We start from the raw sequence: 13,716 nt of genomic DNA on the forward strand, positions 1-13,716 counted from the left end.
TCAATGTGATAAGACAGTTTTGTTTTCTTTTGTTGTTCAGTTTCCTGAGACACCCACGAAATATACACAACAGTAATTATCTCCCTTTTTGTGATAAGCTACGTCCCAAACTGTAAGGTCTGGACTGATCTATTAGACAGTTTTGGCTTGTTTTGTTATTCACTTTCTCGAGACATCCACGAAATATACACAACAGTAATTAACTCACTTGTTGTGACAAGCTACGTCTCAAAATGAAATTTCTCGTACACTTTGGCGAAGGTCTGCGGATCTATGGGACAGTTTTGTTTTGTTATTCACTTACTCAAGACACCAACGAATAAACACAACGTAATTATCTCCTCTGTTGTGATTAGCTACTTCTCAAACCGTAATTTCCTGTACTCTTCGGCGAAGGTCTGGAGCTATTGGACACTTTTGTTCTGCTTTGTTTTGTTTTGTTTTGTTATTCACTTTCTTGAGACATCCATGAATATAGAGAACGGTAATTATCTCCCTTGTTGTGATCAGCTACTTCTCAAACTGTAATTTCTCGTACACTTTGGCTGAAAATAAGCGTTAATCAGCAATTTTGTGTCCGCTTACTGGATTTAGTGGGATCAATTTACGACATTTTAACGAAAAATAAAAATGACTGCGAGAATCCTAATTTTGAGACATCTTTAACATGTCAGATACTGCCAAGAGAGATTTCTGTCATTTGCTTTAAGGAATATATTTAGCATAAAGTGTCAATAAATCTAAAAATTGTTAACAACTTCACAAATTAGTTACAAATATTGCATGGTCTGAAAGGAACGTCTTTTTCTAGAGAAAATCGGTGGAAATTTAGTTCATATGGTGTGCTTTCTACAAAATATTCTTAAAATTTAAAACATTTATGTAATTTCCGAAAATGTTAGCGTAATAATAACACTAGATGTGGGAAGAATCCCAAATAAATATGGATAAAAAAGAATTTGATAAGAAATTATATAAAATAAATTCTTGTCACATACAAGCGTTTCAAAGTTGCATAACAGGGGGGGTGGGGGGAGATAGAAACGAGGCCTGGGACCGAGTAGCGATGCTCTCACAACTTGCAGCGCGCTCAATTCACGATGTAGTCAGCGGTTCTTAGACAATGATGCAACGGGCAATCTTTCCCGCGAAATGGAAGCTATGGCAATCACGACTACCACGCCGTGGAACCACTTATTATAAAGGGGTTCAATTCTCTTAACTAAAAATCTAAAAGCCTTAAAGACAAAACTTAGAAAACCTTTTTTTTTTCACTACTATAAAAAAACAATAATCGAACTCTCCCACTGGTCCTATGTTGTTACTGTTTTGGCAAGTGCACAAAGAAAGGAGCTGCTCATGCGCCTTAGAGACATCCGCTGACTAACGCCCCGATGATTGCTTTGCAAGTTGTGAGAGCATCGCTCAGATTTCATATAAGAGAATGTATATGAAGTTGCTTCCCCCCCCCCCCCCTGTTGCATTAGAATATACCCATTAGGAGCTTGATCTACTTAAATATTTAAATTCTTTTCTGCACTGAAATTAAAAGCTCTCAAATATCCTTATATATATCGAAGAAACTCATTGCAAAGGCAATAAAATTGTGAAGTATACTGGTGCGAAAATGAACGAGAACGAGGCAAGCGAACAAAAAGGACTGAATGAAAACTATTGCGTTTTACAGTATGGATGAAGCTTGCAGAAAAACAATGAATTATCCTTATTTAGTTAACATATTATCAATGATAAGCCTGTCTGACAGAGAAGGAGAATATTAAAAAAGTGCTAAGATATATTGATTTGTACACAACTGTTCACAAATGTTATAAAATAAATAGAAAAATAAAAGTGTAGCGCAAGATCTATGTTCATATCGTGTTCGTCTCTTCAAGAGTGTAATGCGGTAGTTAATATATAGATTTAGGCAAGCCTAAAAGCGGAGCTTCCTTATTTATTTATTTTTCACTGGAGTTTATAATGTTTCCATTCTGGTAAATAAGCGGCCAAAGCACTAAAGGTATACAGTGGCCCTAAGTTGCTAGACAAATTTAAACCGCCGACGGTGTCACGCAACAAAATGTTCGCAGCAGAACAAATTATCTTAATAATTTGCATGAAACATAAAGAAGAAGCCCACCATTTTAATGAACTTCAAGCGCCAAAACAAAAATATAGGCTTTTATACGTGAATTCTATGAAAAGGAGGCAAATTCGTGGAGCACAGTTATTACGCGGTTTGTGGCTGTCACGTTCGCTCAGAAACTAGGACGATATATATGGTGTAAACACTTGCGTCGGTATGGAGAAAACGGTACGATGTTATGTTCTGGCCGATTTGAATTCCGTTTAACATCTATTTCTAAACAAAATCGCTGTCTCTTTTAAGACACTTTTTCAGTATAAGTGAAGGTAAATTTCTGTACATTTTATTCCAAATGTCAACCAGGAAAACGTCCTTGCTAGTAGAACGTGCAGCGATAAGCTGTCTCATTGTTAACTCCTAACTCGCGCAGTTTGTCTCGATTAAGGTGGCCCGAACCTATTTATTTACGTGATGGTTGCATTTTTGAATCGCGCTTTTTGGTAGGAACGATTTCACCGATTTCTTCGAATTTTTGCGTCCTGAATGAAAAATGTTCGAATTTACGGAAAATGGCATTCGATTTTCTGTCGGAATAAAATCTTTTGAGATTTGAACATATTTTAAAACCCGACGACAGATTTCTTCTAAACTTTAGCAAATAAGCCTCAGAGCTCTCAAGTTTTGTATCAGGAAGTTTCACGACAATCCTGACCATGCAATTCGCTGCACAAAATACTGGTAACATTTTATCTAAAAATGCTACTCTAATGCATCCATGTCAACTGACGCAAAAATAACGGAACAGTGAAGTTGTTATAAGCTATCGATCATCTGCAAGGATAATGATCCCTAAAACCTTATCAAAAAGAAAATGAGTAATCAGAAACCTACAGCAAATACAGACAGCGCAACAAGAAGCACAATTTTATGACGCGTGCAAGGTAAAATTAAATATTTTATATATTCATCTTACCTATCACGAATTCGTTTATTTATTTTCGAAAAAATCTTAGCATAGCAAAAATGAACATATAAGAAAACCCATTACCAGTTTTTGTCACAGTAGGTTCCCATTCTGAGGAGAAATAAACCGCCAAGTTGAGTACTTCCCACCATCTGCTCTTCGACTGCAATGAAAACCCTGTACCTGATAATATATTCAAGATAGCTGACTTTGTTTTCGCATTCCTTACGGCCAGTTTGCCACTTGGGGATAACAAGTCTCGGGAAACATTAAAACATCATTTTAATAAGAAAACCATTTTCATATTTGGACAACTCGCTATGCCCAAGTGGCAAACTGCCCGTGAGGAATTCGTAAACAAAGTCAGCTATCATGAATATATTATTGAGCACAAAGGTTCTCGATGCAGTCGAAAAGCGGATAGTTAGAAGTACTGAACTTGGCAGCTTTATTTCTCCCCAGAATAGGAACCCACTGTGATGAAAACTGGTAAGGGTTTTTCGTAGATGTTCTTTTTTGCCATGCTAAGATTTTTTTCGAAAATAAAGGAACGAATACAAGATAGGGGAGCTGAATATAAATTATCTGATTTTACCTTGCAAGCATCATAAAATTGTGCTTCTTGTTGCGACGCTTGTGTTTGTCGTAGGTTTCTGATTCCTCCCTTTCTTTTTGATAAGGTTTTGGGGATCATTATCCTTGCAAATGACAGCTAGTCCGGCTGCACTGTCCAGCTATTTGTGCATCAGTTGACATGAATGCATTAGCGAAACATTTTCAGGTAAAATTTGACCAGCATTTTGTGCAGCGAGTTGCATGGTCAGGATTGTCGTGAAACTTCCTGATACAAAACTTGAGAGCTCTGAGGCCTATATTTGCTAACGTTTAGAAGAAATCTGTCGTCGGGTTTTAAATTTATGGACATTTTTGGTAAAAACTCGATTTTGAAAATATGTTCAAATCTCAAATGATTTTATTCCGACAGAAAATCGAATGCCATTTTCCGTAAATTCAAACATTTTTTTATACAGGACGCAAAAATTCAAAGAAATCGGTGAAATCGTTTCTACCAAAAAGCGCGATTCAAAAATGCAACCACCACGCAAATAAATAGGTTCGGGTCACCTTAAAAGAACATTGGCGGCGGGGCAGAAGGGCTGTAGCCCCCCACGTTTTGGAGCCGAAAATATAGCGAGCGCAGCGTAAAATTGGTTTGTCAAGATAGTCCGTCTCGTGATCTTTTCACAAATCGTTTCAACAGGATCGTTTTTGGCGAAGTAACATGTTGTAAGACTTTCAATAAACCTCCTCTGTCCAGAACGCCACTAGAAGAGGTCCACAAACTGATAAGATTGTTTTTGACGTCATCTTGGACATTGGCGACTTCAGAGCCTAAATTTTCTGCCCTTCGATGACAAAAAAGCCACCCATGAAGCACAATGAAGTAGCCCTGGTCGTCTGAACTGTCATTTAAAACATTTAGGACAAAACTTGTTAAGAATGTCTGTCTTAGAGACCCAGGCAATATTAAAAAATGTCGGAAGAAGGGGGTCGGCCGATCTCCACCATATTTGTGTTGCATAGAGGTCTTACCCAACTCGTAACCATGGAAAAAATTTTTGATTGATTGGCTTTATTTTTTACGAGAACAGACCACCCCCCAAAAAATTGCCCAAATGGCGTGACAAAAGTTGTGATTTCAGGTCAACTTCAGCAGCGTGTATCTCTCGATATATTTAAGCAACAGATTCAATTTCACGTCAGCGTAACACTTGGCCTTTGGTAGTTTAAATGCATACTAAATTAAATGTTTTCTGTACATCGTTCACGATCTACATGCAAACTTAGAAGCCATACTTCGCAACATTTTCAAAAATCGCAAAACTAGGCATTTTAAAATTACAGTTTCTCCAGGGTCCTGGAAGATACAGATATAAACCTAACTGCAATTTACTCACCAAAGATAGGAAAACATTTTAGGGCAGTGTTGAAATTGGACCAGCGAATTTAAATTTTTTTAACGGTTCACTGTTTTACCGCTTCGGCTGATGTCATTTTCCAAGGCCACTACGGCTCCCTTGAAGCTGTCGATCTCACTGATTCCCCGGATTTCGCCGTTTAAGCGCCTCCGACAGGTGTAAAAACCTTAACGCTGTGGCTTCTTGTCATATTATTTATGGTTTCGCTGTAAATGTTCCTCGTTTCAAGCAAGCGCCAAGGAAACATTATGCCAGAGATTGCGTGACAGGCGTGGAATACGCAGCTTTCAGAGAGGCCATCGAACCAAAGCAAACTTTTCCACGTTGATTAACAGACTGATAGCTTTTTCCTTCAATACTTGATCCTGGTCCAGAAAGGCTTTAACTATCCCAATGTGGATTGAACTGGTCTTAATAAAGCTCACCACAAGTGATCACAAGTAGACAACAGACTCGTGAAAACATCGCTGATGTCTGTAGGTTTGTAAAACGTTCCGATATCCCGCTGATATATGCCATCTTGAAGCTTAGTTGCGATCGGTTTATTCGTCAGACAAGGCCATGGATACAAGTTGCAGAGGCTGATATTATTTGCTTTCAGCTACGTATTGGCAAGATTTTGTCATTCAGATGAAAACCTGATAAATCATAGCGCTTAGTAACCTGGCATGGATTTAAGAAATTGACGGGCATGGACTACCGGAATACCCCTGAAATCCGTGAAACGAGCGATCACGGAATTGAATGAGTTGGATTGCTTTTATTCGAAAACAAACAATTGTTTAATACATTCGAACTTAAGTTCTTTTTTTCTCGTTACAAACAATTTCGTTAGTGTAAGTTGCAACCAATGACGTTTTCTATCAGTGTGATTCACCACGTTTCAGTGTGCAATATTATTAATGATTATTTCTTTTCTACTTGGCTTGCTAGAACTGCAGGTTTCAGCTGGATAGTTAATTTTTACACAACCTTTATTTTGCAAAGACAGTAAATAAAACTAGGGTTAATTAGTTACGCTCGACGGACTATGTGAAAAAAAAAACAGGGTAAGTAGTATTTCTTTGTCGACACTATGGAAATCGAACAGGCGATATGCTATATGACAAAGTATCAATTCTATATTGCATTTCTGTTCTCTTTTCAGCCATTTGGAGTCATTTGTCCCTTTGTTCATTTTCCATGAAAACTTCTTTCTTTTCTTAATTTCTTTTTTTTTTATGAATTAAATTAAAAGATACTAACATTCTCCATTGCACGCTTTCTTTGATCTGCGTGTTTGAGCCTGCAGGTCTTACATATAGCTGAAAAAATAACCAAACAAAAAAGTATAAATACAATACAGCGCTTTTCATCGTGCCTTTGTTAATGTCACGCGTTTTCCCTCAGACCCTATGCCCGGGGATAATTAGTCCATTCCCTGAACTCTCTCTTTCGCGCGCGCTTTATAGGAGTTGAACTCAGGGGTTGAACCCAGGGGTTGAATCCAGGTTCGAGAAGAGAGAGTCCAGGATAACTTGCATGCGCATGCGCCAGTTTTTTTTCCCGAAATCGGGGTAAAACCGTATTTGCCAGCACTTGTGAAAACGCGCGCGCACAGATGAGTATAACTACGCGATCGTGTACTAAAGCGGAATCGCCGGAATAACTTTAAAAAAGCCTAGCTTTCCAGTCAGTGTCTACTAAAAGCTAACGGCCGAAACACACTTCACTATCCGTCAACTATTCTTAGTATTTTGTAGCCGTTTGTTGAATTGGTTTTGGGTGCATTTGTGCACAGTTTTTTTTTTCTTTGCATTTATTCGCGCACTTGGTCGCGTTGTTGAATTCGTCATTTGAGCAAGCATTTTAAACTTACGGCTCGCCTCCCAAAAACGCCACACTTATACGTATGCAAGTTATCCTGGACTCCAATCTCGTTCCCAGAGGCCTCGATCTTTCTGGTTTGCGCCAGGGATCGGGAGCTATGGGGTATTCTGAAAACCCGCCAGAAAGGCGTCTGAATCTGATTGACAGTTGAAAAACTTGTTCGTTTCACCACAATCTCCGGCGCATGCGCACAATCAAACCGGAACCAGGATTTTTTGGTTCCGGTTTGGATTCGTCCAGAGCCATTAAGTTTCTTGACCGCTGGTCTAGGGGAACGCAGGCTCTTGGGACGAGATTGCCTGGATTCTCTTTGCGCGCCCTGGTTCAACTCCTATAAAGGGTGCGCGAAAGATAGAGTTCAGGGACTGAACTAGGGGGTAATTTGTCCAGGTTTAGGTAATGAGAAAAGCGAGTTCCCAGGGTATACATTTTCCCGCTACATTACTTTCTTCTCGCGCAACATAAAAACCCAGCCAGGAAAAATAGCAACAATTCGCTGTCGACCAATCCCTCCATATCCAGAGTTAAGTTTGCAGCTTTCTCGGATTACCTTTTGAAATTATTGATCTCATAAGTGAGCAAAGCACTTTAAATCCTTTTTATTATTTTAACAAAGCCATATTGATAGCAGTAAAGTGGTTACCCTGCAAAAAAATGCTCTCAATGCCTGTCAATTGACTTCCTCAAAAACAAAACTAAAAAAACACTTTTGTTTAGTCTCAAAATTAAAGGAGGGGTGTTTTTAACTAACCTTCTCCAATCGGTACTACGGCGTCGTACATCCAGTACATTTTTTCAGACAGTTGCTTCGTTATGCGCCGAGGTTTTCCAGTGCATATTGTTCTTGAGCGTCTCTTTTGGTGCAGGGGATAGCGACACGTGACGGCTTTACCCCCTGGCCAGTTTTAATACTGTCAAAAGTTTCCTATGCCGTGGTCATATTGTCATTTGTTCTATCTCTTGGTCGCTCAACACAAACAGGCCAGCTCTATTTAAGATGAGGTCCACTTCCGAAACACATCATCCGCATCTGCTGGAGTGAGACGAGTCAACCAAAAAGGAAATAGAGCAAGCCATTTCGTTACTTCTCTATCTTCCCTAAAGCGAAATTGACTTTTGTTTTTGTTTCTCGTTACGTGGATAACATATTAATCAAATTAATGAAAGAGAGCGGTGAAATTCACAGTGTAAAACATTCCGCTGAAGAATTTCAAACAAAAACTGTTTGCGTGCTTGGTCCCTTTCCCTCGTGGAGGTTTAGCGTCTTTCAAGGAATTAGGTTGGTTTAACTGTATTAGGAAACACATCAGTTCACATAGACGGTAACTGTTACAAAAAACTAATTTTTTTAATTGTTTTCTTTCTGAGGATAACATGTCCTGGGTAGAACTGATATAATTCATAAAAAATCAAAACGGAAGGGAAAAATAATTAAGATGAACAGTAAATCATAAAATCCTGCAAAACACATCTCGTTGTCCACTGTCCCCTCAACCCCCCCCCCCCCCCAACACCCCTTCCTCCCACCCGACAATCTCGCTAGCCTCTGCATCACTGTTGCCGTATCAGGCCAGTTCAGCTGCATGAATTCGTGGTGCAATTGAATTGTGCAAGTGAATTGGTGGTGAATCCAAGCTTCCGTGAAACCTTTGCCAATGGCTAAGCACATTTCATCCACTTCTTTATACAAATCTGTTCCATGGATCGAAATTGTCTGACGTATTAACGGACTAAAACCAAGCTTCAAAGAGGCGCAACTTAGTTGAAATGTCCATTGAAACATTTTACTGATTTTACAAACGTGCGGCCGTCTGAAGGGAAGATTCGATCATGTTGTTTTATCCGTTGTGTACTGGATTTGGGACTCATCTTTGGGGTGTCAGAAAGCTGTTTTTCAATAAGGAGCACGTATTCAAGGAGAAGATGTCGACAATGTTTCTTTGGTTTGATGGCCGAACTGAAAGCTACGTGTTCAATTTCTGTCACGCAATCTCTGGCATAACATTCCCTTTGCTCTCGCTTAAAACGAATACTTTTTAGCCAAATCAATGATAATATGACAAGAAACCAAAGCATTTTGTTTTCTACACCTGTCGGAGGCGTTTAAACGGCGAAATCCGGATAATCAGATCGACAGCAGCAAGGGAGCCGTACACTGTGTAGCACTGGCCTTGAAAATGAAATGAGCCAAAGCGGTGAAACAGTGAACCGTTAAAAAATTTAATATCGCTGGTCCAATTTCAACACTGGCCTAAAATGTTTTCTTATCTTTGGTGAGTAAATTGCAGTTAGGTTTATATCTGTATCTTCCCGGACCCTGGAGAAACTGTAATTTTAAAATGCCTAGTTTTGCGACTTTGAAAATGTCGGGAAGCATGCCTTCTTAGTTTGCATGTAGATCGTTAATGATATACAGAGAAGATTTGTTCTAGCATGCATTTAAACAACCAAAGAACAAGTGTTATGTTGATGTAAATTGGAGTCTGTTGCTTGAATAAATCTAGAGATATACGCTGCTAAAGTTGACCTAAAATCACAACTTTTGTCACGTCACTGGGGCAATTTTTTTGGGGGGTGGTCTGTTCTCGAAAACAATAAAGTCAATCAATCAAAAAATGTTACCATGGTTACTAGTTAGGTAAGACCTCCATACCGTATAAATATGGTGGAGATCGGCTGACCCCCTTCTTCCGGCCGCTGCCTGGATCTCTGAGTCACAAGCTCTTAAATTAAAATGATTTCTTTCACTGAGAACAATCGTGAAGAAACCGATAACGTCTTGTCTGCTGACAAGTTTTTAATGCTGAACAATCAAGAGTTCAAACATCTTCGAAATTTTCTTGGAATTCTTCGGGAAACTTCGTTTATCTTCGAAAAATTTCGGAATCGTTCGTATGGCCTTCGAACAACAATCGGAAAATCTTCGGAAATCTTTGGTATAGAAACTGCTTAATATAAAAAAAGTTGCTAGAACGGAAAAATGTTGCTCTAAATATGAAAACCTGTCGAGTATTTTTGAGACAGTCGTAGTCCCCACGTTCCAAAACGCTTCCCCCGCCTCTGAAGAATGCTATGGAACATTTATGTGTACTCCGTTTTAGCAGCTACATAAAGAATAAAATATTTTATTATTATACAAAAATCGCCGCATAGCAGAAATATGAAACAGGAAAAGAAATAAAGTACAGTAACAGTACTGTGGTTTTGATGATAAGTATTCTCTAGAGCTTGAAATGAAAGTCAGTGATTTTTGAAAAAAATCGCGAACAGCAAAGTGCGCTGTTTTGTTTAGTGGGTGGGTATGAATTAATGAGAAAAACTGTACAGGTGTCGCCCAACAAGTAACTTTTTTATGTTGGAAACAGCGAGTAAAGTATGCCACATTTTCAATACAAAGGAACGCCCTGTAGTCCACAACAATACAACGACGACAAAAACAAATTTATTAAATTGTACTTTTCGCTTCACTACAGAGATTGCCATACATAGTTATTAAGGGATACTAAAGTTAAATATAAGTTCAGTTAACTGGAAAACCACGAACTACAGATCTAACTCGTAATATTATGTACAAATAAAGTTTTTACGATAGATCAAATAAAATAACATGCGTCGGCCATTTCGATGTACACTAGACTACACCAACCTGTTTTCCAAAGTAGAAGACCCTGCCAAGAAGCGCCTGCACATAAAATGAAATTGCGACAAACGATAATGTTTCTCGCCAAATTCGACAAGTGACAAAAAGGCCTAGAATGACCGATGAAACAGCGACAAAGGACAATTTAAAATTCAGACAAGCAACCCACCCCGTGGCAGGGTCGTCAACTCTAAAAGCCGCGTTTCTGCAGTATAGTAGTAGGCCATAAAAGATGGATGAACCTAATCACTGTTTTTTGCAAACTATCTAAAAAAAAGTAGTAAAAAATGTAAATGTTTTTACAGTTGTCAATTCACTAAATGCTGAATCAAGCTAGTTCGCAGGCATGCCACTCAAACTGAAGCGAAAAAAATATTTCAAAGTGACATAACAAGCTTAAAAATCCCGACTGGTGGGAGGCAAACTAGTTGGCTATTTACAATTGCAAGCGTTGAACTAGGTTCTGCCGAGAAACAACTCCAGTTAGGGGTTAGAATGACCTGACCTGCTCTAACCACTCGGTCACGCTGCCTCCCTATGGAGTACTTTTGACGTTACAGTTTAATATAGGGTAACTGGTGGATTTCTCAATTTCTTTTAGACTAACAGTTGGCCTGTTTTTCTTAGAAGGGAAATTTTGCTATGAAAGGGATGGTACTTCCCACATTTCACACCTTTCGAGCGCTACATACAAATTTGGTCTTTTGCACTAACTTATGGCACATCGTGCAGTCAAACATCCTGCCAATTAAATTTGCTGCAAAACCAAAATATAACAAGAAAAAAGTGCGATATAAGCTGCTATTGTTTTAGCAAATAAACGCACATTTTATTGGCAACTGTCATTAGAAAATACCAAATTGTTTCTCAGCTGTTTACGCTTTGACTGACAACGGCACTTAAAAATGGTCAGGCCAGGTTCCTTTCATACCGGAACGTTATGCTGGATAAGAAGTTGAGTATAGAGGAGAGGTTGAACGCTCTTGTTCATTGTAAAACATACATTTCCCTGTTTCTAAGTTGGTTGTGAAAGCTCAAGAACAAACTCTTTGATTTTATAAGAGGTAAATAATAATTTATTCATTTGAATTTATTTCTTTCAAAAGAAAGCCTTGTCTTGAGAGACAGCACTTCCAAACCTCTTCTCCACCCAAATTCCTCTCTTTAAATATTTATAGTGATCATTCTCATTGTTTTACATGTATGTCATCCCTTGCTTCGATCTTACGCATTTGCATGGGCTGCGTAGAAGTTCCCGATGTCCCCGCATTAAAGGGGCTGTTCTCTGCAGGCTGTTCCACAGAGCTTGTACCACATATAAGTTTCCTTAGGAATACCCTAAAATCTTTCATCTGCACAACATAAATTACAAAATTGATAGCGCTATTTGAAAGGCCGACCAGCCCACTCGAGAAGCGGATAACAAAATCTGTTTTAAAGTCAATATCAGGTTTGGCGATCATGTTGTATGTTGTGTAACCCAAATATCCAAAATAGGGAAGAATAAAAGCAAACGTAACAGCAATAAGAAGACATATTCCCCGAATTTTCGCAGCCCTCAGTTTTTCTTTCATTGGATTATCCATTTGGATGGAAACAGTCGTCCTTACTTTGATTAACACCGTTCTAATCAAGGATATATTTACCACAAGGAGGAATATGCTTGGTAGAACATATGTTATTACATTAAACAAAAGAAACATAATTCGAAATGGTAAGTAATCTCTATCATACTTGCAAATAACCGTGAAATGTGTCTCGTTCAGATCGTATCTTATCCTAGTAAACGTAGCTGCGGGGAACAGAGTTATGGCAAATCCAACAGCCCAGGCAAGGAAAATCAACTTACGAACCGTTGAGACCCGTAGGGTGCGTGGCACTCTCCTTAACGAGAAATATTTTTCAACACTTATCACTACTAAATTGTTAATAGTAATAACAGGAAACAAAATGCTCAAATAGAGAGCTATCTTACAGGCCCAGCGACTTTGAAAGATGTCAAAATAAATCTGGATACAATTTAGGGGAAGCGATACCAGGGCGCATAACATATCAGAAAGAGCTAAGCTCTTTATGTAAAAATTTAGATTTTTCATGAAGTGATTTGACTGCAAAAAAGGCGCTTGTTTCCTTGAAGAAACAAAATACATTATTAAACTGCCCCCTGCGAAGCCCACCACACCCACAATCAGCGCTGATATCAGGAAGGCAAGTTTTGTCGTATATCCCACTGGTAAAAAGATGTAGAGCGGCTCAACTTCCTGTCCTGAAACATTGCCCAAAAATGAAACATTTTTGCTGTCACCAGTGTTCACGCCTACGATACCAGCCATAGCGTTCCTGCAAAATGATAAGAGTTAAGAGTTGATAGACATCTAAACTATGAAATGATTAAAAACTTTATTGCTTAGCCACGGAATTACTGATGCAGAGAAAACGTTACTCTTGCGCTTAAATGCTCGGGAAGTAAAATTTGTTCGGTTGCAAAACAAAGAACTTTAAATTCTCGGTTCATTTGTCCTCTAACATGTCTAAGGCTCATTTACATCACAGGTAGCCCAAGCTTAATGTATGACCGCTGTTCCCTAATTTGCATTTATTATAATCTCGAAAAATGCAACAAATACGTCAAAATTACTGCAAGTTCAAATTCCTGTCCCGGGATCATTTGCGGTCCAACTTGGGGATCATTTGCGGGTCTGTACAAGCCCGCCAGACTTCTTTCTTAAAACTCGAAGAACAAGAAATTTATTGAAACGTAAATTATTACATAGTCGTCTATTTTAAACATAATGGTATCCACTGAATGAAAAAAAAAAATAACAGATTTTTATTTACCTGCAAGGGGATTTATTGAGACCAACTTTCATCAAAAGAGACCTTTTTTTACCTATGAGGATAAAAAACAATCAATAAACACGTTCAGTTTACTGTTTGCAAAACTGATGATCTTTATTTCTGGGCAACGAAGAATGGACGAAATGGTTTTGATGGGTGTCCTCCTTTAAATGGAGAAGAACGTGACAGTCCCTAGCTGTTTGATCAGCCCTGCATTTAACTGAAATTGTTTATTAAGTCTACTGCTGATCCTGATCTACACCAAGATCCGGCTACAATTTGCTCCTGTTTGTAGAGTATAAAAAAGGGAAGAGAACGAAACAAGCGAATAAGACATCCG

The 13,716-nt window shown here is 38.6% G+C and overlaps 1 protein-coding gene across 1 annotated transcript; it reads right to left on the bottom strand.

Moving 5' to 3' along the window:
• Positions 1 to 11,591: 11,591 nt before the first annotated feature.
• On the bottom strand, positions 11,592 to 12,871 carry LOC144656729 (uncharacterized). Its single transcript, XM_078516964.1, has one exon. It carries the CDS (start codon positions 12,869 to 12,871, stop codon positions 11,726 to 11,728), a length of 1,146 nt encoding a protein of 381 aa, XP_078373090.1. The 3' UTR covers positions 11,592 to 11,725.
• Positions 12,872 to 13,716: the final 845 nt, after the last annotated feature.

This window comes from Oculina patagonica, chromosome 6, assembly GCF_052425735.1.
Source record: "Oculina patagonica isolate OP01 chromosome 6, crgOcupat, whole genome shotgun sequence".
In the NCBI taxonomy this organism is placed as follows: domain Eukaryota; kingdom Metazoa; phylum Cnidaria; class Anthozoa; order Scleractinia; family Oculinidae; genus Oculina; species Oculina patagonica.

Coding starts and splice junctions, on each gene's coding strand:
- LOC144656729 (XM_078516964.1), bottom strand. CDS start 12,871: ATGGCTGGTATCGTAGGCGTGAACACTGGTGACAGCAAAAATGTTTCA.